Source organism: Hyperoodon ampullatus, assembly GCF_949752795.1.
Source record: "Hyperoodon ampullatus genome assembly, chromosome: 8".
Taxonomy (NCBI): Eukaryota; Metazoa; Chordata; class Mammalia; order Artiodactyla; family Ziphiidae; genus Hyperoodon; species Hyperoodon ampullatus.
The window spans coordinates 68927044-68953397 of record NC_136921.1 but is presented as its reverse complement, the minus strand read 5'-3'; the positions used below and the strand labels follow the sequence as shown (position 1 = coordinate 68953397).

At 41.4% G+C, this 26354-nt stretch overlaps 1 protein-coding gene across 3 annotated transcripts in view; it reads left to right on the top strand.

The window, feature by feature from the left end:
* The window catches only part of CACNB4 (calcium voltage-gated channel auxiliary subunit beta 4), a gene marked incomplete at its 5' end in the record, with an annotated part of 273102 nt that overhangs the window by 210985 nt on the left and 35763 nt on the right, over nucleotides 1-26354 (top strand). For 2 of the 3 annotated variants that reach the window (XM_079710302.1, XM_079710303.1), the window contains 4 exons: nucleotides 7863-7982; nucleotides 10072-10194; nucleotides 17007-17137; nucleotides 25641-25717. In XM_079710302.1, the coding sequence (XP_079566428.1) occupies nucleotides 7863-7982; nucleotides 10072-10194; nucleotides 17007-17137; nucleotides 25641-25717 (451 nt within the window). Of the gene's footprint in view, nucleotides 1-7862; nucleotides 7983-10071; nucleotides 10195-17006; nucleotides 17138-25640; nucleotides 25718-26354 lie in introns of those variants that run through there. The other variant, XM_079710304.1, reaches the window with a different exon arrangement.

Genomic DNA, 26354 nt, shown 5'->3' with positions numbered 1-26354 from the left:
TTGATGTAGCACTTCTTACATACTTGTATGATCCCATGCACTGATTATCAGAGCAGTTTGGTGAAATAGGATCCATATAAAGTAATCTTTATCTTTTGTTCTTCCCCCTGTGTATCAGGCTGAACCATATGAAACTGCAATCCTCACAGTAGCCCAAGCTAAGAGGAATCTGCCCCCGTTACGAACATCACCAACTGATTTAACTTGCACATCTGCTGTTAGCCCCACATTGCAACTTCTCCTTTCCCACAAGCTGCTAAATGGCCATGACTGACACAGATTTCCTTTTCATCTCCATCTGGGCCTTTTTGTCACCTCCCTCTTTATACTTATGAGGCCAATTGAAACTTTTCTGCTGTTATTGTATCGCCACTGATGGGTCTCCTTGGACTACCAATGAAAAGAAATACCTATCTATCATTTTGTGATATATGTAAGTCAAATCATTATGCTGTACACCTTAAATTTATACAGTGCTGTATGTCAATTATACTCAATAAAAGTCAAAGAAAAAATGCAAAAAAAAAGAAAATTACCTATCCGAAACCAGGCAATTGCAGCAGTTGCCAAACTAGTCAACATAACAAGAATGATAGGTTGGCTAAGTTTTCTAAATAATATTACTTCCTTTTAAATTAATTATGTAAAAACAGTTATAATAGAACCCATTAATTTGGATTCCACTAGTCAGATAATTTAGACAAATCCTGCATTTTGTTTTTAACCACATATTGATATATAATTATAATTTGGTTATAAGATAAGAAGTAACCTGTAAATAAGTAGTTTAACACAACTGGAGGAGTTATCACTTAAGAGAAAAAGAAAACTCAGGGGGGCCTTAAAATCTCCTACCAATAACTAAAATGCTGAGTAAAAATCCTGTCATTAAAGCAGAAACTCAATGAAATTCACAAACCAAAACCTTGATAATCTAGAGTTACCATGTGAAGTTAGAAATAGCAAACATGTCTTTTGAAAAGCAGTCTCCAGTTTATTTTCCATGATCTAAGAATGTCATTTCTTTTTTTTTTTTTTTTTGCGGTACACGGGCCTCTCACCGCTGTGGCCCTTCCCATTGCGGAGCACAGGCTCTGGACGCACAGGCTCAGCGGCCATGGCTCATGGGCCCAGCTGCCCCGCGGCATGTGGGATCCTCCCGGACCGGGGCACGAACCCGTGTCCTCTGCATCGACAGGCCGACTCTCAACCACTGCGCCACCAGGGAAGCCCTAAGAATGTCATTTCTTTACTTGCATCCATCGTTCCTAGCAAGTGAGATTTTGGTATACGATCTGTGTTAACAAAATACTGCAGAATGTTGTTTTCTTTTAGTGAAGGCGACTAAAATATTTGACTTTTTAATGTAAGTTTGCCCCACATTTTGTAGAGGAAATTTAAAGAAAGATTCTGCCCATACTCCTGCACCCTGCAATGTGCCCTATGATAGTGACATGGAGGGAAGTTCTTATTGCCTGTTTGAGCCTCAGATGCCTCATCTATAAAATGGGGATAATCGTAACCTACTTTGTAGTGTTGATGTGATAATCTAAAGTTCATAAGTTAGTGACTCACATAAAGTAAGGGATAAGTAAGCATTCATTCTTTTTCCTCTCCGTTTATGGCCTTTTCTGAACATATTCCTTTGCTGCCATTGACTGCTCTTTGAAGCCTAAAATCGGAGCTTAGTCGGATTAGTTGCTGGTCTTCTATCCAATAAAAGTGGGCTGCAGAGCTTGCCTTATTCTTTCAACCAACATATTTGAAGACCTTCTGTTTACAAGACACGGTATAAGGTACCTTAGAGCAAAGTTAAGTTGTCATCTCAGGCAAAAGTTCCTTTTGCCTCAGGAACTTTCAAAAGTTCCTTGTTCTGCCAAAGTGCTGATAATGTACACATTATCCAGTGCTCTGGATTAGGGCACTGAAAACCATAATTCTAAAAAAAAAACAAAAACTCATGTTATGGGGGGTGGGTCTGCTAACAACATCACACCCGGTTAGCATAAACCTTGATCAATTAACCAACCGCCCTAGAAGAACTTGAAATCATGCAACAAAGAATAGATTTTAATGGGAGCGAGAGTGTCTTTCTTTCAACGAAGTTGAGGTTCTGCTATGTTCTAGACACTGCCCAGGCGTATCTACTTGGAGACATAGTCTGGACCCTTCTAGGCTGGGTGGGGGCCCTTGCAAAGATCTCTGGACATGTTTGGTGAAGGGGGTGGAGGAGAAGAAAGCATCTGCAAGAAAGTGAAGGACTATCCTGTAAAGATACATGTTGCCTACGAGACCATTTTGTCTAGGGCAGCCTCACGAGGGGGCTCTTTACCTATCTACCCTGGGAAATCTGGGAAAGTAATCAAGAAAGAGCTTTGTTCCTTCTACATTGTGGAAAAGTGCATCGTCCTGTCATTGCAAACTCAGTGGAAAGAAATAAGCTCACATCCATTGGGAGTGATATGTGTCTCTGGACATTCCACTTTCACTTAGTCCACTTAATGCAACTATTAAAATACCAGATTTACCTCAAGTTTAACATTCACTTGTCTGATCTGGAAGGGCTGACATTTGGAGTACGTACCACTGCACAGCCCCATGTGGTGGCTACTAGTTAACATGTGGGTGTCTGCCTTTAAATTAAAGTGAAATAAAATTTTAAACATTTAAAAATTAAATGATAAGTTCTGTTCTTCCGTCTGGCCAGGCACATTTCAAGTGCTCCATAACCACATGTGGCTAGTGGCTACCATACTGGACAGCACCCATACAGAATATCCATCATTGCAGAAAGTTCTCTTGGACAACACTGGTTTTGTTTGTGCCATTACTGTGATTGTATGCTATGCTATACTATGGCATCTTAGTAATTCTCCAAAATAACCCTGAAGGGTTCATTCCTATTTTGCCGATGAGGATAGAATCGCAGAAAAGTTAAGCAGCTCTCCTCTCACGTTGTTGCCGCTGACAGATGGTCAGTGTCCAGTGAATGGACAGCTAAGCTAGGTAGGAAGTGAGAGGCACAGGACTGACCACAAAGCCCAAAAGTTCCAACAATAACTAGGTTCTGTTCCAGTATTAATGCATTTTAAAATCAAACATTTATAAATTCTCCCTTCTCCTTGCTCTAATTTAATGACATATCTAAATACTAAAACTACTCATAAGAAGAGGAAGTATATTTTAGTTTTAAAAGGACAAGATAAGTAAGTGGATCCCTGGATCTCATGGTAGGTTTGGAGAGTGACTGCAAATAGGCAAAAGGTTTTTTTTTTTTTTTCCCTAAAGTGGTAGAAATATTCTAATATTAGATTGTTGTGTGAATTGTATCCCGTAAATTTATTAAAAATTTATTGAATCATACATTTAAATTATGTGAATTTTATGGTATGTAAATAATACCTCAGTAAAGCTGTTTTTTAAAAAACAAGATGTAGGGGGCTTCCCTGGTGGCGCAGTGGTTGAGAGTCCGCCTGCTGATGCAGGGGACACGGGTTCGTGCCCCGGTCTGGAAAGATCCCACATGCCGCGGAGCTGTGGGGCCCGTGAGCCATGGCCTCTGAACCTGCGCGTCCGGAGCCTATGCTCTGCAATGGGAGAGGCCACAACAGCGAGAGGCCCGCTTACCGCCAAAAAAAAATAAAAAAATAAAAAATAAATAAAAAAGAACAAGATGTAAATTCTAAAACTCTAGGGCAGCCAAAAATTGAATGTTGAAAAGCTGCCAGAAACTTTAATGTGTGAGTCAAATATTATTTGCTGGCAATTCCTGAATTTTCCTCATGATGGTAAACGAAATGATGTTCCATCTCAAGTCAAACACTGGGAAACTCTGCGAGGTATGTGTTATTATCTCCATTTCAAAGGGGAGGAAATTGAGACTCAGAAAGTTAAAATAAGTTGCCCAAGACACACAGCCAGTAAGAACTAGCAGCAGTGTCAAACCCAATACTTCCTGACCCCAAAGTCCACGGCCACTCTCCCATCCATGTCATGGCCTCTCTCTCCGGGCAGGAAAAGAAATTTTCCATTGTTTGACTTGAGATCACTTTCCCTCTTCTAGGACAACAGTAAACTAACTGATTTTTCAATGTTTCTATAACGTTTGTATTTTATACTCAAGAAGATTTATGAAAGGTGTGAGGCTGGAATCTGTTTTCAATATTGAATAAAAGTGGGGGAAAATCTGGGCCTCATGTTAATAGAAAGACATGTATGTGTTTCTTTTGATATTCACTAGGATGCATTATTTTATACATACATATGTAATGTTATATATATATAAAAAGACTTGCAGCGGGCTTCCCTGGTGGCGCAGTAGTTGAGAGTCCGCCTGCCGATGCAGCGGACGCGGGTTCGTAACCCCGGTCCGGGAAAATCCCACATGCCGCGGAGCGGCTGGGCCCGTGAGCCATGGCCGCTGAGCCTGCGCGTCCGGAGCCTGTGCTCCGCAACGGGAGAGGCCACGACGGTGAGAGGCCAGCGTACCGCAAAAAAAAAAAGACTTGAAGCAATTGTTTCCATTCCCCCCCTCCCCCCCAGTTTAGTTGTTTCTTTGGAGACTCAAAGATGTGACTTGCAATGGTTTCTGCTTAGGAACTTTTGAGGGACTAGCCTCTGTCGTGCATCGTACACATAGATTAACAGCCCAGGTTTGGCTCACTTGATGAGTTGGGTGCCTTGCTCTTTGCCCATTTTATGAAGTGGAATTTTGGAAAACAAAAAGCTGACAGGGCTGCAGTTTTTAGCTGTGGCCAGAGCTAGTAACCTTTATATCTTTAGTTCTGTCCTCTTAGCATCTAGCATTATTCCCTTCTTGCAGTTTCCCTCTTCCTGATCATAAAGGTTTAACCAGACCTCTGGGCAGTCCCCCCGACCCTCCAGTCCTACTAAGCCTGCTGCAGCCCCACTTCCCTTCCCCATCCTCCCTCTAGTCCGGCCCAGGCAGTCTCCTCTTGCCTCTCTGTGGCTCTCTTCTTCTGCTCTCTGTGCCTTTGTAAACAACCTAGGTTCTTTTTCTTTTCCTTTCTTTCTCCTGTCTGTACTCTCTATCAACTAGTTGAAACAAATCAAATAAAAGTCAATAGAAACAAGAAACCAGTTCTGTGCCAAGCCAGCAGAACATGTCCATGGGCCAAATTTGAGCTCTTGATGTTGGATCTCTGCTATCCCTAGGACATTGAGAGACAGCAGCAATGATTTCCATAGTCAGAGAAATGTAGATGTCATTGAAAGAAAAAAAAAACAGAGTAAATGCTGTGAATCTCACACTGTAATTATGAAAATAAATATCACAGTGCTTTATTCTTCCCTCTACCAATAGTCTTAGAATATGGTGTGCTTTTACATACTTGGCAATAGTAGAACTTATTAAGTAATTTTGAAATTCTTAACAGTCTTGTTCACATTTCAAAATAAAGTTTATTTGCAGGAGCCCTTGAGTCACTTCTTGTGTGCGCAGATGATTGAATGCCAGGATTTGAAAAATCGTTAAGGGAGTTTTCAGGAAATTAGCCATCTCCTAGTGTCAACAGTGGATTGTGTATTTTAGCTGTTTGACTCACTGCTCCACTGGGCAGCCTGCTTTCTTGTGAACTGCAGTCGTTAGCCTTCCCCAGCACGTGTTTTCAAAACAAGTGCCTCCTTCCTGACTTCCTGCATCATAATCACTTTATAGTCCAGACACCTTCTCAGACATCTAACACCTTAAAATGGTCTACCACACACATCACACTTCAGCAAAGCATTGCCTAGAACACAAAACTGTTTTCATATATTTTTTGGAAACATTGTTTCCTTTCTCTCTTACTCTGGATTTTATGCAGGTATACCTAAATTTGGACAAAAGATTTATGCTGATAGAACTCTCTTGTTTTAAAGGGCTTCAAGGTAGCTCTTTTTTAAGCAATGAATGCATCTATAAAATAGTCACCCTGTACTTATTTATTTTGTAGGTCCAGATTTTTCCCCAGTAGATTTGCACAGGGGAGTTTGGTTACAATTTGGTTAGCAAGTACATTTCCTCTGTAAAGGGCACTTCCAAAAGCACTGCATAAAGTGCATGGATTTGGACACACTGTAGTTATGAAACTTATAGTGTAATCATTTTGCAATATATAAATGTATAAAATCAACACATCGTACACCTTAAACTTGCACAGTGTTATATGTCAATTATATCTCAGTAAAGCTGGGGAAAAAAACTTACCGTGTTTTCTATGCAGCAAATACAATAAAAAAGGATACTGTACATTTCAAGATGGGCAACTTACTTGCATATGTAAGTAAGCTGAAAAATGATGAGAATCTCTTAACTTTTTTTTTTTTTAAATCAAGGTAGAAATACCAGCACTAGGAAACAGAAATGAGAATGTCTATTTATTGTGTGCCTACTATGTGCCAGGTCCTAGAGTAAATATTTTATCAAGTCCAGCTCAGTGTAGGGTTTGAAACTGCTGGCTCTACGGTTGGATTACCCGTGTTTGAATCCCAGCTTACCCACTGCTCTAAGGATTCAGTGAGATAAGGTGTGCAAAGCATCTAGCCCCACGCTGGTGTGACAGCCAGAGCTCAATAATCAGGGATTCATTATATCCTATTCCATTTAATCCTGTGAAGTAAACCACATCCCCATTTTACAGAAGAGGAGACTGAATCTTAGAGTGGTCTAGGAACTTGTATAAAGTTTTCAAAAGTGGGTTGCAGAGTTAGAATTTAGAACCGGGGTTCTACTGGGCATTCTGATAAAACTCTAACCAGGAATTATTGTTCTAGGCTGCCAGGAAAATCTGTGCTGGGATTTTTTTTATGGTGGGAAAGACTACCCCAGCTAAAATGACACCTCTACTGAGACAAAGCTACCCTTACAGGCAGCAAATTCACAAATAATGTATAAACAAACAAACCCTAACATTTCTAAGTTTAGAAAAAACTTTCCAGGTGCCCGTTTCAGCAGTCAGCCATTCTTAGAGTTCTTTTTTTGCAGTGGGTAGCAAATTCTCAGCTATATGGATAAGCATACGCCTTTTAGAATCTGTACCTGGTTTATGAAGCATGCCAAATACACCAGTCTTATCAATATGTCTGCTGTGGAAATATCATCTACACAAATATCAACTTCTAATGCCAGCTTAAGGAAATTGTAAGGATCATGTTCTTTTAGCAAGCAGAAAGCAAACTTCTGGGGTGTTTGTTTTTGTTTTTAACTTTTCAGCTGCTGTGGTTTTCATCTCTTCTTATGGCATGAGCACCAAGTGATGTCCACTGCCCCAAATTCCTTGGCCACATGAGTCAGGCTGGATTTCATTATTGTTCAAATAGTTCTTCTAGGAATGGGCTTCAGTTGAGAACATCCTTGTTCAATGGCGTTGACAATGGAACTGAAAATCATTTTACTAATCCAGGTTTCTGCTTTGCTGTGTTGAAATCTTAAATTGATCATCTGTAACCCAAGATATGGGTAGGAGTTACTCTTGTAATAGGCTAAATCTCTTACTCCTTTAAATCTGTATATAAAAGAGAGAATGGAATGAAATTTCAGTTCCACAAGTTGATATGGGCTTAATATAAAGATAGCACAAAACAAGAAGAATTGGGGCTGAACATCACATAATTTTCATTGCAGTTTACTTTCTAGCACTTAATCTAGTCAAAATATTTCCCTTCATAACATTGCTACCTTCCGAATTACTCAGATGCTTAACTATATTCTGCCATCTAAATTTATGTCTGCAATAAGGCATAGAGCGTATTTATCAAATTCTATGCAAATGAGAAGAACCCACTCCAGGATGCTGTTAGATGTGATGATTTAAGGAGCTCCACATCACCTCATTCAAGCTACTCCGGGTTTTCCTTTCCAGGGTTCAGCGGATTCCTACACGAGCAGGCCGTCTGACTCCGATGTCTCTCTGGAAGAGGATCGGGAAGCAATTCGGCAAGAGAGAGAGCAGCAGGCGGCCATCCAGCTTGAGAGAGCAAAGGTGACGTTCTTGCCCCTCTTGGGTTCCAAAGTGGCATGTTGCTCAGCAGGTATCAGCTGCTCTTCCCCTGCCTCAGATTTCTCTGGAGTAATCATTTTTTGATCATTCTGATAAGGCACCAGATTGCAAGGCTCCATGATCTGTTCACCCCTGAAAGTAACATTCTCGGGGAGCCATATCCTGAGACACGGACCCCTTCACCTACCTTTTGTGTTTGGTTTGGTGGTGAAAATTCTTGGTCATCTTCTAACTTAGCGATTGTGCCCCATATCCAGCTTGCCCCTCCCACTGTTGTTAGAGGGCCTCCCAAGGAACCAGCGTGCTTGCGCCGTTCTCCATGACAGCAGCCTTCACTGCAGGCCACACGTGCATAATTGGTCAGTGGGTCTCCCTGTTGGTGTCTCTGTTCTTCCCTCTTGGTGTCAATCTCCCACCTCAAGTTCACCGTTCAGAGCTTTGAACCATGATTAGCATTTCAGCAAAGATAAGCAATGAAAGGCTTTGCTGCAAGAGACCTTCAGATATTTCACAGGGAGGGGCCCCCATAGGAATCCCTGCCCCATAGGAGGCAACAAAGAACAAATGGCATTTTTGAATGTTAGAACTGAGTCACTAGAGATCTCTCATGCTATGTCTTTCAGACTTTTTTTTTTTTTTTTTTTGAGCACAGGCCCCTTTTGTCAAATGAAATTTTATGCACAGTAACAGATATAACATGTTCCTGGTCAGCCTCTCCTCCCTTGCCCGTCACGATAGACTCCTAAAGCATATTGATCTAGTCTTTCTAATTTTTAGGAGAAAAAAAAAAAAAGGAAGCTCAGATAAAGTGAACTCCTTCCCTTTTCTATTTTTATTTTATTTATTTATTATTTATTTATTTATTGCGGTACGTGGGCCTCTCTCACTGTTGTGGCCTCTCCCGTTGCGGAGCACAGGCTCTGGACGCGCAGGCTCAGCGGCCATGGCTCACGGGCCCAGCCGCTCCGCAGCATGTGGGATCCTCCCGAACCGGGTCACGAACCCGTGTCCCCTGCATCGGCAGGCGGACTCTCAACCACTGCGCCACCAGGGAAGCCCCCCTTTTCTATTTTTACAGTAAAATGTTTAAAAGAGCCGGAAGAGGAGGATGAGGCAGGTTCACAAGGTGTCTTCCTTTGCTTCCACACCCGTGCTACCTTAGCTGGTTGGCGGAAGGGGGTTGGAGCAGCACCTGGGAAAGGACATCAATGAGACTCTAACTCGGATCCTGCCTCAGTGCTCTTGCTCCCCAGGCATGGTCCCAGCATGAATAAATGAGCCCATAACAGAGCAGCCCGCGATTGCTGGAAACTGGTGTTCTTACTTGTGGCTAATTTTTGTTTTAGGTTTCTCTCAGTCTATTTTGTGGCCATTGTGGTCACCCAAATGTCAGCAGCAGCGCTGTTAGCTTAGGCTGGTGGCTTACTTAACCTCTGCCAAGCTGCACCAGCCCAAGAGCACTTTGCTGCGGAGGAATCTGTCTAAAAAAAGTTTCAGAAGCAGTTTTTGTTAGCTAGGAAGAAGCTGATGCATGAGCAGCTCCGCCCTTCCTGTCTACTCTGACCAGGCTTTCTTTTCCCTGGCAGGACAAGGTATTCTATTGAGTGGGATCCCTCAGGTTTTCAGGCCTAAGGCTATTTCAAAAATATTTATTTTAACCCTCCACCACCTTTTAATTTAAGACCCAGCACACATTTCCTGTATGCCAAGGTGGAGGCGTCTGTTACCATTTAAAATAATAAACATGAGTTTTATGACTAGAGGCCAAAGCAGACTGCCCCTCCCGCCTTTCCATCCCTTCCCCCAGAATTTTAGGGCACGATTCTTTGGGATGTTGGAAAGTACGACAGGAGGGGGAACATGGTCGGGCTGATAGGACTGAATCCCCTTCAGAGCCCTTTCTGCAGATTTCTCACTGCTGCCTGGAAATGTGGAACCCAGTTGAGATCTCTCTTTGGAAAGTGATTTCCCTTAGTGCCTGGTACTATCCATTATCTGGTTCTACATTTCAGTGTGAAAAATCCTCTTCTGTCTTCCTCCCTCCATCCTTATTCCATGGTTCTGTTCCCAGTCCAAACCTGTAGCATTTGCTGTGAAGACGAATGTGAGCTACTGTGGTGCCTTGGATGAGGATGTGCCTGTTCCAAGCACGGCCATCTCCTTCGACGCCAAGGACTTTCTACACATTAAAGAGGTAAATGTAGGGCACTCTGTACCCCCTAACCTGCTACAAGGCCAAGGCCAGGCATCAGCTCTGAGCCAAACTAAATGGAGAGGAGCCCTGAGGAGCTGCCAATGTGTTACCTCATTTAATTGGCCAAGCCTTCCAAATCCATTCCTTCTCACCGAGATTTGGAAGCCTGAGATCATTGCTTACATTATCACACATTTAAAACATTGAATCACAATCATCAGAGGATCGATTTAGGATAGACCTGTGGTCCTCTGGTCACCTTTTAATCACCTACCATGATAGATGCATTGACATAGATCAATGGATCCAATTTAGGGAAACGTGAGTTTGGTGGCATGGCGCCTACCCAGAAGGCACCATTTACAAGGGATGTTGTAACTATAAACATCTGGATTATTGTCCCGTGGACCTTGACCTCCAAACCAACACTACAGAGTATAATAATTAAATTGTTAAAGCTAAGAGAAGGGCAGAGGAGTTTGGGAAACAGAAACCTTGAGGGATTGAGCACTTGAGGCCTCGCACCTTGAAAGATGGAATAGTGACATCAAAAACTTTCATTTACTCAACCTGGGTGTATTGAAATCCTCCTTCATGTCAGACATCGTGCTGGGCATTTGGGAATCAGAGCTGAAGGTCCACTGTCCCCTCGGCCAGGGAGCTCAGAGTCTGGTGGGGGAGACAGACTAGTGCATAGTTTCTGCATGGGTTGAGAAGTTCTGTTACAGCAAAATTGAATGGGTGTTGTGGGAACCCAAAGAAAGAGCAGGAGGGACCATCCAGCTCAGGAGGAGGAGGGTGGGGGGCTGGAAAGCTCTTTAGAAGCTTCACTCAGGTGAAGCCTGAGTTCAGGCTGGGGTGAGGGGTGGTGGTTTCAGGTGGAAGGGACAGCCAGGGGCAATGAGCACAGCACGGCTGGAGGGCGGTAAGCGGGGAGTGGTACAGGGGATGGGCCACGTCAGAGAGGCAGGGGCCAGATGAGAAAGGACCTCGTAGGCTATGGCAAGGAGGCTGGACTCGATTGCCAGGCAGTGGACTGGAGAGGAATTTTAAATAAAGGATGGATGTGACCAGCCTCGTATCTTAGCATGGTGACTCTGATGGTCGAGGGAGTATTGCAGAGGCTGGGGAGACAAGGTAAGTCTAGACAGTGGCTGAAGCAGAGATGGTAGAAAGAGGGAGCAGCTTGGAGAGAGAGTTAAGAGGCAAATAGACCAGATTGGAAGATTTCACATGGTGGTGGGGGGCGGATAGTGGAGCAAGTGAGATGAAGAGAAATGAAGGATGGAGGGCAGTTTTTCTAGCTCACCTGAAAGGGCAGAGGGTGGTGTCAGCTATCAAAATAAAGAAGGCCGAGAGGGGAGAAGATTTGTGACAGGGGTGATGTGATTATAAACTTGCTATTAGGTGCACTGTGTCTGGGGCACTGGGAACCTCCCATGGAGTTACTCAGTGGGCCTTTCGCCACATAATGTGGAGGCCAGAGGAGAGGAATTGCAGTTTGCTCTTCCTAAGTGATTTGAGTTGAAAAGGAGGACAGGTTTTAGCCAGGAGAAGGCAGCATAGAGTTGAGGGAGTGTTTTACAAGTTTATTTCCTTTTTTTTTGTTTTTTTAGGATGGGAAAGATTTAAATATGTTTTCCATGCTGAGGTGTTGAACCCAGTGATATATATGGGAAGGAAAAGACCTAACTGATAGAATGAGGGGCTGGAGTAGAGGCAAGGAGATGGCATCCGGAATATTGGCACAAGAAGTAGGCCGAGTCAGGAGGAAAGTCTTGCCTTCCTTGAACTTCCCTGTTCTGCACAGGATTTTCCAGTGGGGCTGGAGGCATACATTGGAGGACATTCCTACTTGATAGTCTCCATTGGCTCTGCTGGAAAGGAGCTGTTAGAAATTGGATCTTAGAAAACAGAGAGTGGATATAATGGTGGATACATGTCATTACACTTTGTCAAAACCCATAGAAGGTACAACATGACTCTGGCTGAGAATGATGCGTCATTGTAGGTTCATCATTGTAACAAATGTACCACTTTAGTGTGGGATGTTGATAGTGGGGGAGGTTATGCAGGTGTGGAGGCAGGGGTATATGGGAACTCTCTGTACTTTTCCGAAAATTCTGCTATGAACCTAGAACTGCTCTTAAAAATAAAGTTTACTAATTAAAAAACATTTTAAAAAAAGAAAAAGGAGAGTGTAAGGGTGGAACAATAAAGTGAAACCTGACCCTGACGAGCCTGAGGAATGTGATCAACATAAACCTGGCACTTAATGTCACTGAGACACCAGCACTTACCCTCTGGCCCAAAACAAGATGTGCACAGTTAATATATAGCAATTTGAAAATCACTGTCTTTCAAAACTCTGCATTCTACAATAGCATTAATGACACCAAGACATATACATTAAAATTTTTTTAACTATATGATAGCAAGTAGGTCAAACACTGGGATGTCTACAGATGTCTCACTGTCTTTGCATTGTGCCCATGTGAACTGGGTGAAATTCTACATTTGTTCCTTTGTTCCATTCAAGATATAGTTCTTGAGCATTTAGTGTGTGCTAATGTTGGCAGATATTGTCTGACAGATGTTGTCTGACAGCTGTAAACAAAGACAGAGTACCTTCCCTCATGGACTTAAATTCTAGTGGGGAGACAGATAATGAAAAAATAAATCATTACAAATTGTGAATGCTTTGTGTAAAAAATGAACTGGATGCTGGGAATCTTAAAATATAGGGATGAGGAGGTTATATACTTTTAAATATAGGGGTGATCAGAGAAGCCTTTCTGAGTATGTGACCATTAAGCAGGGTAGCCAGCCTTAAAAAAAAAAAAAAAGAAGAAAGAAGAAGCCTTCTAGGGAGAGGAAACAGCATGTGTAAAGGCCCTGTGGTAGGACAAAATAAGCTGGCACAATCAGTCAACTGGACGAAGGTCATATGGCTGGAACGCAGTGAGCCAGTAGCAGGAAACAGAGTTGTAGAAGTAAGCAGGGCACAGGTCAAGTAGGACCTTAAGGTGATGGCAAGACTTCATATTTTATTCTAAGTATAATAAGAAGGCACCGAAGACTTTAAAAGCAGAGGAGTGGGGTGAATTTATTTTTTGAAGGCTATTCTGATTGTTGTAGAGACAGTGGATTGGAGTGGGATACGTACGGAATCAGGGAGACTGTTAGAACCATTTTAGATGAGAGATAATGGGACTGAGCTGGCCTGGTGTCAGTGAGATGGAAAGAAGTAGACACATTTGACATCTATTGTGGAAGTTCAATGATCAGTGCTGCTGATGGACCACACGTAGGAACTAAGATTGAGGGAGAAGTCCAAGACAATCAAGGAAATCAGGGTTTATGAATTGAGCAACTAGGATGGAGTTGACCAGGGTGGAGTGAGGACAGATGGGAAGGGAGGCTAGGGAGTAGACATCTCAAAGGAGATATGAAGGAGGAAGTTAGATGTAAGAATTTGGAGCTCGGAGGAAGGGGTTGGGCCAAAGAAATAAATTTGGATCATTAGTTTATCCAGGTGACATTTAAAGCTGAGGTAATGACTGAAGTCACCTAAAGAGAGAGGAGAGGGAGGAGAGAAAACAGCCCTGGATCAAACTCAGAGGAATTCCATCCTGCAAGTGTGGGGTGCATGAAAAGATTCAACAATTAAGGAAAAGGAGAAACATGAGATTTGGGAGGAAAATCAAGACAGAGCAAGGCATGGACATCAAGAGAGAAGAGCGTGTCCAAAAGGAGGAAGCAACCAGCTGTGGCCAGTGTTGCAACATGTCACCTAAGACAAGGAGAAAGGAATAGATGTCGGGTTGGCAAAGCGGTCAGTAGCAAGGAAGTCACTGGGACCATTGTCTGGAGTTGTGGAGACAGAGAGACAGAAGCTGGATGGAGTGTGATGAGGAGAGAAGTGGAGTTAGGAAGTATATTTAGCAAGCACAGACGGTGCTTTCAAGGGAGTTGACACTGACCGGGCAGTAGACTGAAGAGCGTATGAAGTCAAAAGAGGTTTCCTTTCAAGATGGGAGCTATCAGAGCACCAGTACATGCTGCTATTAACCACCAGAGAGAGAGGGAGAGATTGATGGGAAAGCAGAGATAGGCAAAGGAGTAAAGTTTTTGGTAGTCAGGAAGCGTGGGATCCAGACCCCGAGAGGAGAGACAGACCTCTGATACGAAGGGGAACACTAATTCATTATAACATGCAGGAAAAAGGTGAGTGCAGGCACACACAGCTCAGCCTTGGTTGTAAGAAGCTGAGGAAGCACTTAGTTGATGGCTTCTGCTTTCTCAATCGTGTATGTGGTGGGGATATCCATATTTGCCTCGAAGACAAGGACTCTTTACCTGAAACATGTACCCTGGCATCTGAATGGTGACCTTGACTTTGTCTCACCATTCCCATCAAAAATGACCAAACCGTATTCATTAGCTGCTCATACCCATCATTTCCAAGGAGAAGTAGCGCTTTAACTGGTAAGAGAAGTTTTCACATATTCCATGCACACTACTCACACCCTTATCCCCACCTTGCTATATTTTATTGCTTTCCTCCATTCCATCAATCTTCTCCATTTGTCCAGTTGGTTGCTTTCTTGATGTATGTGCTCCTTGATCAGTGACTTTCTCTTGTCTGGCAGTTTGATGTATGGTATTGAGTCGGTAATCCTATGTGGATTAGAGCCACTTGTTTTCAGACCTTGAAATCGCAGATAAGGAAACATCTTAGAAAGAGAAAGTGCTCATCGTTTTAGGGAAATGAGAAGGATTGGAACACTAAGGTGACCTTGCCAGAAAGCTGGCGCGTGCTCCCAGAATATCAACACAAAGGAACATATTTCTGTAATCAAGTTGTAGCCTTTCCTCTCATCCATCACCTAGAAGGCCATTTGGTATGCTCTGTTATAAGTACTGCCTCAGTAACAAAAAGCTTCAATGCAGAGAAAAGCTACAGCTCTCCTTATCACATATACCAAAGGACCGGCGATTTAAGCTTTTGAACATACAACGCAACTTTCCCCAAAGTGGCTCAAAGAACTTTCATTAACATTAAGTCAGATTCTCACTGTTTCTTAGAACTAAGGTAAAACATCTTGGGAAGTTGCGTTAACTACTTCAGAAACCCCTTAAGGTTATTTGGATACGACTTAGTAAGTTAGTGTTCCGGTGGGCTAACTTGATTTCCTGGAAGTAACTTAAGCCCTAGGAAACTATGACTCATTGTGTGTTTTGTCCCTACCACAGTAAAATTTAAATTCCAGGTCTGTACACCAAGCATTCTGAAAGGGTCCCGCTGCCTTTTGTTAATCCAAAATAAATGGGCCTGGTATTTCAGGCCTGTTATCCTGAAATAAACAAAGGAAAGATGGAAGAAACTGAGACCTAGATTGTTCAAGATTTTATATTAGGTCGACTCTTTTCTTCAGTGCAGACTCAGACTGCATGCCGTGTGGGCCTTGTGTAGGAGCTGTGTGCATAACAAAGGCCAAATCTCTAAATCACATCTTTCTGCTTTTGAGTGTGAAGCTGTTACTCAGAATTACTCAGTTACCTGGAATTTCATGCTGCGATGATTCAACAGAATCATCCATTCCTCCTTCACAACGTGTCAATGTCATATACATATAAATTCTACTGTTCTCTGAGCTAAGCACAATATACCATAGAGAGTTACATTTTGAAAAAACTAAATGCTTTCTGGATCAAAGAGAGAGAGTTACCTTGCCCAACACTGTTACAGACAAAAAAGGAAGTTTTTGGAATTACATCTGGAGGATGTAAACAGTAGGACTAATATCTGCTTTCTAGAAATCACCTAGCAGAAACCTTCCCTTGAGGCAAGTAGCTTGGATTAAATATGCCTCCTGCCCTAGGATTCAGCAAATCTATCATTACAAATGCAGTTTTGCTGGCCCATCACATAGGATCATGTTCACCCCATATTGGCTGAAGCCTTTGTGTGGGTTTGTTTCCCAAGTTTATGTGTCGTGGAACTTTATTTAAATGGAAATTCCTTCATTCCTGTTGGGCTTCAGGCCATTTGGAGATTATTTCAAAAATTCCACTTATGTATAATATGCTTAGCCTTTGTAAGAGTAGGCTTGTTTTTCTTCAGGTAGTAAGATGGACCTTGATTTCCAAACCTATATTTGGAAGATTATAAGTTTTCCCCAGAGAGAGTAGAATACATATAGTATGATGGAATTTTTACCTCAAAGCCTTTGACAAAAAACAGACTATTCAGTGTATTTTGTCTTAGACTTGTCTATCCTGTCTTCCAGAGTTCCAATTACATTGGTACATATTTATCCTTGTAAAATCTATTCCTTACGAATTGGCTAGGGCTTCTTGACAAGGACCAAAGGAATCCACATGTTAAGACCTGACTTTAGCCCAGGGATTGGCAAACTGTGGCTCACAGGCTGAAACCAGCCTGCTGCCTTTTTTGGAAAGAAAACATTTGTTGAAGCACAGCCGTGCTTACTTGTTTACGTATTGACTGTGGCTGCTTCCACACTATAATAGCAGATTACAGTAGTTGCAGCAGAGACCATATGGCCTGCAAACCCTAAAGTGTTTACTATCTGGGCCTTTAGATTAAAAGTTTGCTTTCTTCTATGGACTCCTCCACCCCAGATATATATAATATAGTATAATATACTATAAATAGTGTTTGTATATGTAATATAGTATAGTATAATATTATATAATATAGTGTTTCATTCTTTTGGTCCCCTGAGATTAATAAATGTGAAGATCAGTGAATTACTGTTGATAGCAGTTTTATTCCTGCATTCCAGAAATATAACAATGATTGGTGGATAGGAAGGCTGGTGAAAGAAGGCTGTGAGATTGGCTTCATCCCAAGTCCGCTTAGATTGGAGAACATACGGATTCAGCAAGAACAGAAAAGAGGACGTTTTCACGGAGGGTAAGGCTCCTTCCTTTCTCTAAATTTTTTTGGAGGAAGTAGGAAAATTAGGTGATATTTTCAAGTTTGCTTATTAGGTTAAACATACATGCTTTCAAAGTAAAAGCTACTTTTCTGTGTGCAAGGTGTTTCTGAAATTGACACAAAGGGGCTTCAGATAGTTCACTCTCCCCGTTGTGTGCTGAAGCCTGGACACCCCTGGAATCAACACGAATTCCACAGTGGAGACTGTTTTCTGTGGCTTCAGCAAACCCTCCTGGGAACCTAAGCTTTCCTCTGTGAGAGTCCTGTAGGTCATCCTTTCTCAGTAAAGTAAGTGGGGGCCTGGCCTGACCTGGCATCATGGCTCTTCTTGGTTAACTTTCAGAGACTCTCTTTCAAGTGGGCACAGAATGCCATGGCACATGCAATACCATCCTGGGACTAGTATCACTTTCTCCAGGGTTTTCTGTGGCCACTGCCATCGCTTGGTACTGGGGGTAAGACTCTGTCCAGCTTCAGATGAATTAACCTCTAGTGAACTAATGAAGTAGCCACAAAGATCTCAGAGTGCAGGTATTTAAAGGTCCCAGGGTTACAAGCAAAGCCTGAGAGGAGAAATCAGAATCATACTGAGCCTGCATATATTGTGAGCCTACATTGAAGCACTGATTTGGTATGTGTTACCATTTTTTGAAAGTCCTAAAATAGAATCAGTTCTTTCTCTTAACTCTCAACCTCCTTTTTCTATTAGATCCTTTTCTGTTTCAAAAACTCCTCTCTGTTCTTCAGGGGTCCTTCTGCCTTGTCATAATGGGAACCTCTTAAACAGTGATAGGAGATCACAAATGTAGAGTGTTAGCCCACTTTTAATTATCAATCTTTTTTAGTATATAACATGCTTATAATATTATTAATGATTAATCCCTCTTATTACTTCTTCTCTAGACTTTTTGTCTCTCATGCTGCTCCATGTGGGAACACATGTTGCTGTCTCAGGACCTTTGCAATTGCTGTTTCCTTTCACTGGACGCTTTTCTTCACTTTTCCACTGGATCACTCCATCTGCTTCAGATCTTAGTTAAATATCACCTTTTCAATGACCCCTTTCCTGCCACCATATTTAAAGTTGAATCCACTTCTCTTCCCTTGCTTCCTATCTCTCTCCCGACTCAGTTTTCTCTGTTGCACTTATTACTATCAGAAATACTATATATTTACCTATTCATCTGTTTGATACTGATATTTCCCATTAGAATTTGTCTGTATAAGGGAAGGAATTTTGTTTTTTCCCCCACTGTTGTATTCCTAGTTTCTAGGACAGTGAATACTCAATAAATATTTGAATGAAATAATAAGTGAATTATTATCACCATTTCCAAAGTTATTCTACTACTATTATTATTATTCCATAAAATTATTTTACACTTCTGAACTAAAGGCTTACTTTGCCCACAGGCACAAGAGTAAAACCAAGAGCTCAAAGACATGATCTTCTTTTATCTTTATACCAACTGTGAAGTATAGTTTCTCCTTCTAGAGATAGGGAAACTCAGGCACAAAGATATGATATGGTGTGCCAAGGTCCCACGACTAGTAATGGGCAAAGCCGGGAGGAGAAATCAGATTGTCCTAACTCTAGGGACCATACTTAAGCACTGAAGGAAGGGACACTGGAGAAGTGGGAAGGTGGGCTCCTGAGGGCCCTGGTGGGCTCCAGGGAAGCTTCCCAAGCCACATGCAGGGACCAATACCAATGAGCTTCCATTCCATTCCATAATATTATTCATGACCAAATCCTTACTGCCAGTTCTTAATTCTGATCCCCACATAAGAAGTGCTTTTTCCAGGTCTTACTGCTTGTTTTGAGCTGTGTTTGACATCCAGCTAGTGAACTGGTGACGAGTGTTGGTTAAAAAGACAGTTCACAAGAACATTCCTATTAGTGATTCTTTTGCCTCATTTCTGCATTGAATAATTAGGAGACATACTTTAGCAAAATATTTCCAGGTCCTAGATAGTTTCCCACTTTCTCTGAGAAAGGAGGTCAAAGAAAACATTTGGGCAGATCCTTGAAGTACTCTATAGCAGGACTTGGTGTGTTTTGAATTACTTAGTGGATTAAGGCCAAAGAAAGCTTTGTACTCTCAAGTTCTACTTCCAAGGAATCTGGGGAATGAGTCTTTTTTTTCTTTGAATTTTATTTTATTTATTTTTTTATACAGAAGGTTCTTATTAGTTATCTATTTTATACATATTACTGTATATATGTCAATCCCAATCTCCCAGTTCATCCCACCACCCCCCACCCACTTCCCCGCCTTGGTGTCCATGCATTTGTTCTCTACATCTGTGTCTCTATTTCTGCCCTGCAAACTGGTTCATCTGTACCATTTTTCTATGTTCCACACATATGCATTAATATACGATATTTGTTTCTCTCCTTCTAACTTACTTCACTCTGTATGACAGTCTCTAGATCCATCCACATCTCTACAAATGACCCAATTTCATTCCTTTTTATGGCTGAGTAATATTCCATTGTATATATGTACCACATCTTCTATATCCATTTGTCTGTCAATAGGCATTTAGTTTGCTTCCATGACCTGGCTATTGTAAATAGTGCTGCAATGAACATTGTGGTGCATGTGTCTTTTTGAATTACGGTTTTCTCTGGGTATATGCCCAGTAGTGGGATTGCTGAGTCATGTGGTAATTCTATTTTTAGTTTTTAAGTAACCTCCATACTGTTCTCCATAGTGGCTGTATCAATTTACATTCCCAGCAACAGTGCAAGAGGGTTCCCTTTTCTCCACACCCTCTCCAGCATTTGTGGTTTGTACCTTTTCTGATGATGCCCATTCTAACTGGTGTGGGGTGATACCTCATTGTAGTTTTGATTTGCATTTCTCTAATAATTAGTGATGTTGAGCAGCTTTCCATGTGCTTCTTGGCCATCTGTATGTCTTCTTTGGAGAAATGTCTATTTAGGTCTTCTGCCCATTTTTGGATTGGGTTGTTTGTATTTTTAATATTGAGCTGCATGAGCTGTTTATGTATTTTGGAGATTAATCCTTTGTCGGGTGATTCATTTGCAAATATTTTCTCCCATTCTGAGGGTTGTCTTTTCGTCATGTTTGTGGTTTCCTTTGCTTTGCAAAAGCTTTTAAGTTTCATTAGGTCCCATTTGTTTACTTTTGTTTTTATTTCCATTACTCTAGGAGGTGGGTCAAAAAGATCTTGCTGTGATTTATGTCAAAGAGTGTTCTTCCTATGTTTTCCCCTAGGAGTTTTATAGTGCCTGGTCTTACATTTAGGTCTTTAATCCATTTTGAGTTTATTTTTTTGTATGGTGTTAGGGAGTGTTCTAATTTCATTTTTTTACATGTGGCTGTCCAGTTTTCCCAGCACCACTTATTGAAGAGACTGTCTTTTCTCCATTGTATATCCTTGCCTCCTTTGACATAGATTAGTTGACCATAGGTGCATGGGTTTATCTCTGGGCTTTCTATCCTGTTCCATTGATCTATATTTCTGTTTCTGTACCAGTACCATACTGTCTTGATTACTGTAGCTTTGCGGTATAGTCTAAAGTCAGGGCGTCTGATTCCTCCAGCTCTGTTTATTTCCCTCAAGATTGCTTTGGTTCTTTGGGGTCTTTTGTGTCTCCATACAAATTTTAAGATTTTTTTGTTCTAGTTCTGTAAAAAAAATGCCATTGGTAATTTGATAGGGATTGCATTGAATCTGTAGATTGCTCTGGGTAGTATAGTCATTTTCACAATATTGATTCTTGCAATCCAAGAGCATGGTATATCTCTCTACCTGTTTGTGTCATCTTTGATTTCTTTCATCAGTGTCTTATAGTTTTCTGCATACAGGTCTTTTGTCTCCCTACGTAGGTTTATTCCTAGCTATTTTTTTCTTTTTGTTGCAATGGTAAAGTGGAGTGTTTCCTTAATTTCTCTTTCTGATCTTTCATTGTTAGTGTATAGGAATGCAAGAGATTTCTGTGCATTAATTTTGTATCCTGCAACTTTACCAAATTCATTGATTAGCTCTAGTAGTTTTCAGGTGGCATCTTTAGGATTCTCTATGTATAGTATCATGTCATCTGCAAACAGTGAAACTTTTACTTCTTCTTTTCCAATTTGTATTCCTTTTATTTCTTTTTCTTCTCTGATTGCCGTGGCTAGGACTTCCAAAACTATGTTGAATAGTAGTGGTGAGAGTGGTTATCCTTGATTTTAGAGGAAATGCTTTCAGTTTTTCACCATTAAGTATGATGTTTGCTGTGGGTTTGTCGTATATGGCCTTTATTATGTTGAGGTAGGTTTCTTCTATGCCCACTTTCTGGAGAGTTTTTATCATAAATGGTGTTGAATTTTGTCAAAAGCTTTTTCTGCATCTATTGAGATGATCATATGGTTTTTCTTCTTCAGTTTGTTAATATGGTGTATCACATTGATTGATTTGCATATATTGAAGAATCCTTGCATCCCTGGGATAAATCCCACTTGATCATGGTGTATGATCCTTTTAATGTGTTGTTGGATTCTGTTTGCTAGTATTTTGTTGAGGATTTTTGCATATATATTCATCAGTGATATTGGTCTGGAATTTTCTTTTTTTGTAGTGTGTTTCTCTGGTTTTGGTATCAGGGTGATGGTGGCCTCGTAGAATGAGTTTGGGAGTGTTCCTTCCTCTGCAGTTTTTTAAAGAGTTTGAGAAGGATGGGTGTTAGCTCTTCTCTAAATGTTTGATAGAATTCACCTGTGAAGCCATCTGGTCCTGGACTTTTATTTGTTGGAAGATTTTTCATCACAGTTTCAATTTCATTACTTGTGATTGGTCTGTTCATATTTTCTATTTCTTCCCGGTTCAGTCTTGGAAGGTTATATCTTTCTAAGAATTTGTCCATTTCTTCCAGGTTGTCCATTTTTTTGGCATAGAGCTGCTTGCAGTAGTCCCTTAGGATGCTTTGTGTTTCTGCGGTGTCCGTTGTAACTTCTCCTTTTTCGTTTCTAATTTTATTGATTTGAGTCCTCTCCCTCTTTTTCTTGATGACTCAGGCTAAAGGGTTATCAATTGTGTTTATCTTTTCAGAGAACCAGCTTTTATTTTTATTGATCTTTGCTATTGTTTTCTTTGTTTCTATTTCATTTATTTCTGCTCTGATCTTTATGATTTCTTTCCTTCTACTGACTTTGGGTTTTGTTTGTTCTTCTTTCTCTAGTTCCTTTAGGTGTAAGTTTAGATTGGTTTTTTTGAGATTTTTCTTGTTTCTTGAGGTAGGCCTGTATTGCTATAAACTTCCCTCTTAGAACTGCTTTTGCTGCATCTGATAGGTTTGGGATCATCATGTTTTCATTGTCATTTGTCTCTAGGTATTTTTTGATTTCCTCTTTGATTTCTTCAGTGATCTCTTGGTTATTTAGTAACATTTTGTTTAGCCTCCATGTGTTTTGTGTTTTTTACGTTTTTTTCCCTGTAATTAATTTCCAATCTCATAGCGTTGTGGTTGGAAAAGATGGTTGATATGATTTCAATTTTCTTAAATTTACCGAGGCTTGATTTGTGACCCAAGAGGTGATCTATCCTGGAGAATGTTCTGTGTGCACTTGAGAAGAAAGTGTAACCTGCTGTTTTTGGATGGAATGTCGTATAAATATCAAGTAAATCTATCTGGTCTATTGTGTCATTTAAAGCTTGTGTTTCCTTAGTAATATTCTGTTTGGATGATCTGTCCATTGTTGTAAGTGAGGTGTTAAAGTCCCCCACTGTTACTGTGTTACTGTCAGTTTCCTCTTTTATAGCTGTTAGCAGTTGCCTTATGTATTGAGTTGTTCCTATCTTGGGTGCATATATATTTATAATTGTTGTATCTTCTTCTTGGATCGATCCCTTGATCATTATGTAGTGTCCTTCCTTGTCTCTTGTAACATTCTTTATTTTAAAGTCTACTTTATTTGATATGAGTATTGCTACTCCAGCTTTCATTTGATTTCCATTTGCATGGAACATCTTTTTCCATCCCCTCACTTTCAGTCTGTATGTGTCTCTAGGTCTGAAGTGGGTCTCTTGTAGACAGGATATATATGGGTCTTGTTTTTGTATCCATTCAGCGAGCCTCTGTCTTTTGGTTGGAGCATTTAATCCATTCACGTTTAAGGCAATTATTGATATGTATGTTGCTATTACCATTTTCTTAATTGTTATGGGTTTAGTTTTGTCAGTCCTTTTCTTCTCTTGTGTTTCCCACTTAGAGAAGTTCCTTTAGCATTTGTTGTAGAGCTGGTTTGGTGATGCTGAATTCTGTTAGCTTTTGCTTGTCTGTAAAGTTTTTGATTTCTCCATCGAATCTGAATGAGATCCTTGCCAGGTAGAGTAATCTTAGTTGTAGGTTCTTCCCTTTCATAACTTTAAATATATTGTGCCACTCCCTTTTGGCTTGTAGAGTTTCTGCTGAGCAATCAGCTGTTAACCTTGTTGGAGTTCCCTTATATGTTATTTGTCGTTTTCCCCTTGTTCATTTCAATAATTTTTCTTTGTCTTTAATTTTTGTCAGTTTGATTACTATGTGTCTTGGCATGCTTCTCCTTGGGTTTATCCTGCCTGGGACTCTGTGCGCTTCCTGGACTCGGGTGGCTATTTCCTTTCCCATGTTAGGGAAGTTTTTGACTATAATCTCTTCAAATATTTTCTTGGGTCTTTTCTCTCTCTCTTCTCCTTCTGGGACCCCTATGATGCGAATTTTACTGCATTTAACGTTGTCCCAGAGGTCTCTTAGGCTGTCTTCATTTCCTTTCATTCTTTTTTCTTTATTCTGTTCCACGGCAGTGAATTCCAGTATTCTGTCTTCCAGGTCAGCTATCTGTTCTTCTGCCTCAGTTATTCTGCTATTGATTCCTTCTACTGTATTTTTCATTTCAGTTATTGTATTGTTCATCTCTGTTTGTTTGTTCTTTAATTATTCTAGGTGGCTGTTCTTTCATTCTTCTAGGTCTTTGTTAAACATTTCTTGCATCTTCTCAATCTTTGCCTCCATTCTTTTTCTGAGGCCCTTTCCATGTTCCATGCAAATGGAAATCATCTTCCCTATCATTATTCTGAATTCTTTTTCTGGAAGGTTGCCTATCTCCACTCCATTTAGTTCTTTTTCTGGTGTTTTATCTTGTTCCTTCATCTGGTACATAGTCCTCTGCCCTTTCATTTTGTCTATCTTTCTTTTTTTAATTAATGTATTTTTTATTATTTATTTATTTCTTTTTGGCTGTATTGGGTCTTCGTTGCTGCATGCGGGCTTTCTCTAGTTGCGGCGAGCGGGGACTACTCTTCGTTGTGGTGCGCGGGCTTCTCATTGCGGTGGCTTCTCTTGTTGCGGAGCACAGGCTCTAGGCACACAGGCTTCAGCAGTTTTAGCGTGCGGGCTCAGTAGTTGTGGCTCACGGGCTCTGGAGCACAGGCTCAGTAGTTGTGGCACACAGGCTTAGTTGCTCCACGGCATGTGGGATCTTCCTGGACCAGGGCTCGAACCCGTGTCCCCTGCATTGGCAGGCAGATTCTTAACCACTGCGCCACCAGGAAAGCCCCCATTTTGTCTATCTTTCTGTGAATGTGGTTTTCGTTCCACAGGCTGCAGAATTGTTCTTCTTGCTTCTGCTGTCTGCCCTCTGGTGGATGAGGCTATCTAAGAGGCTTGTGCAAGCTTCCTGATGGGAGGGACTGGTGGTGGGTAGAGCTGGGTGTTGCTCTGGTGGGCAGAGCTCAGTAAAACTTTGATCCACTTGTCTGCTGATAGGTGGGGCTGGGTTCCCTCCCTGTTGGTTGTTTGGCCTGAGGCGACCCAGCACTGGAGCCTACTCGGCTTTTTGGTGGGGCTAAGGGCAGATTCTGGGAGGGCTCACACCAAGGAGTACTTCCCAGAACTTCTGCTGCCAGTGTGCTTGTCCCCACGGTGAGCCACAGCCACCCCCTCTGCAGGAGACCCTCCAACACTAGCAGGTAGGTCTGGTTCAGTCTCCTATGGGGTCACTGCTCCTTCCCCTGGATCCTGATGTGAACACTACTTTGTGTGTGCCCTCCAAGAGTGGAGTCCCTGATTCCCCCAGTCCTGTCAAAGTCCTGCAGTCAAATCCTGCTAACCTTCAAAGTCTGATTCTCTAGGAATTCCTCCTCCCGTTGCCAGATCCCCAGGTTGGGAAGCCTGACGTGGGGCTCAGAACCTTCACTCCAGTGGGTGGACTTCTGTGGTATAAGTGTTCTTCAGTTTGTGAGTCACCCATCCAGCAGTTATGGGATTTGATTTTATTGTGATTGCGCCCCTCCTACCATCTCATTGTGGCTTCTCCTTTGTCTTTGGATGGGGGGTATCTTTTTTGGTGAGTTCCATTGTCTCCCTGTCAGTGATTGTTCAGCAGTTAGTTGTGATTCCAGCGCTCTCGCAAGAGGGAGTGAGCGCACGTCCTTCTACTCCGCCATCTTTGGGGAATGAGTCTTAAGTTCCTTTTCTGTGTCTTAGGAAATCCAGTGGAAATTCTTCTTCAAGTCTTGGAGAAATGGTATCAGGGACATTTCGAGCAACCCCCACATCAACAGGTGAGGGTTTCAGTTAAACCTTTTTTTAATGGAATGTATTCCTTTCTTAATATTTGAAAATACATGCAAGTATTTTTACTAATTTGGAAGCAATTTAAAGACTTGACTTAAAGATTTTTCTACTTAACTTTTCATTGCTCATTTGCTTTCTATGGTCATTTGATTTGATTTAAAGGGTACTTGTGGTACTAGAAATTCAGATCATTGTAATATAATTTTGTAAAATCTTATTTGCCCTCTATTTTATAAATCATTCAGAAGCAAGTTCATTATTCCACCCAGAAACCCAGCAGACTTTAAGATGGTGAGGGCCAACCAATTAAAAAGTTTTTACAAAGTTGTAAAGTCTGAAGAAAATGCTCTGTTTAAGTCTCCATGTAAAACTTTAGGGTGTGTTGGTACAGCCTGGGCTGTGGAGGTGGAGAGGGTTGAAGCAGAGAATGAAGTTGGGCCCAGATGACCTCACTTCTGTTTGGACAGCAGATAACTGAGCCCTGGAATTAATGGTAATGAAGAGACAGTGGTGGCCCAATCAGGAGTTGTGTATTTAGAAACTGTGGAGGTATTCAAGCAGGAATTTTTCTTCCACCACGTTCCCTGACTCCTATAGGCTCATTTCATTCTGCCCAGAATTGAT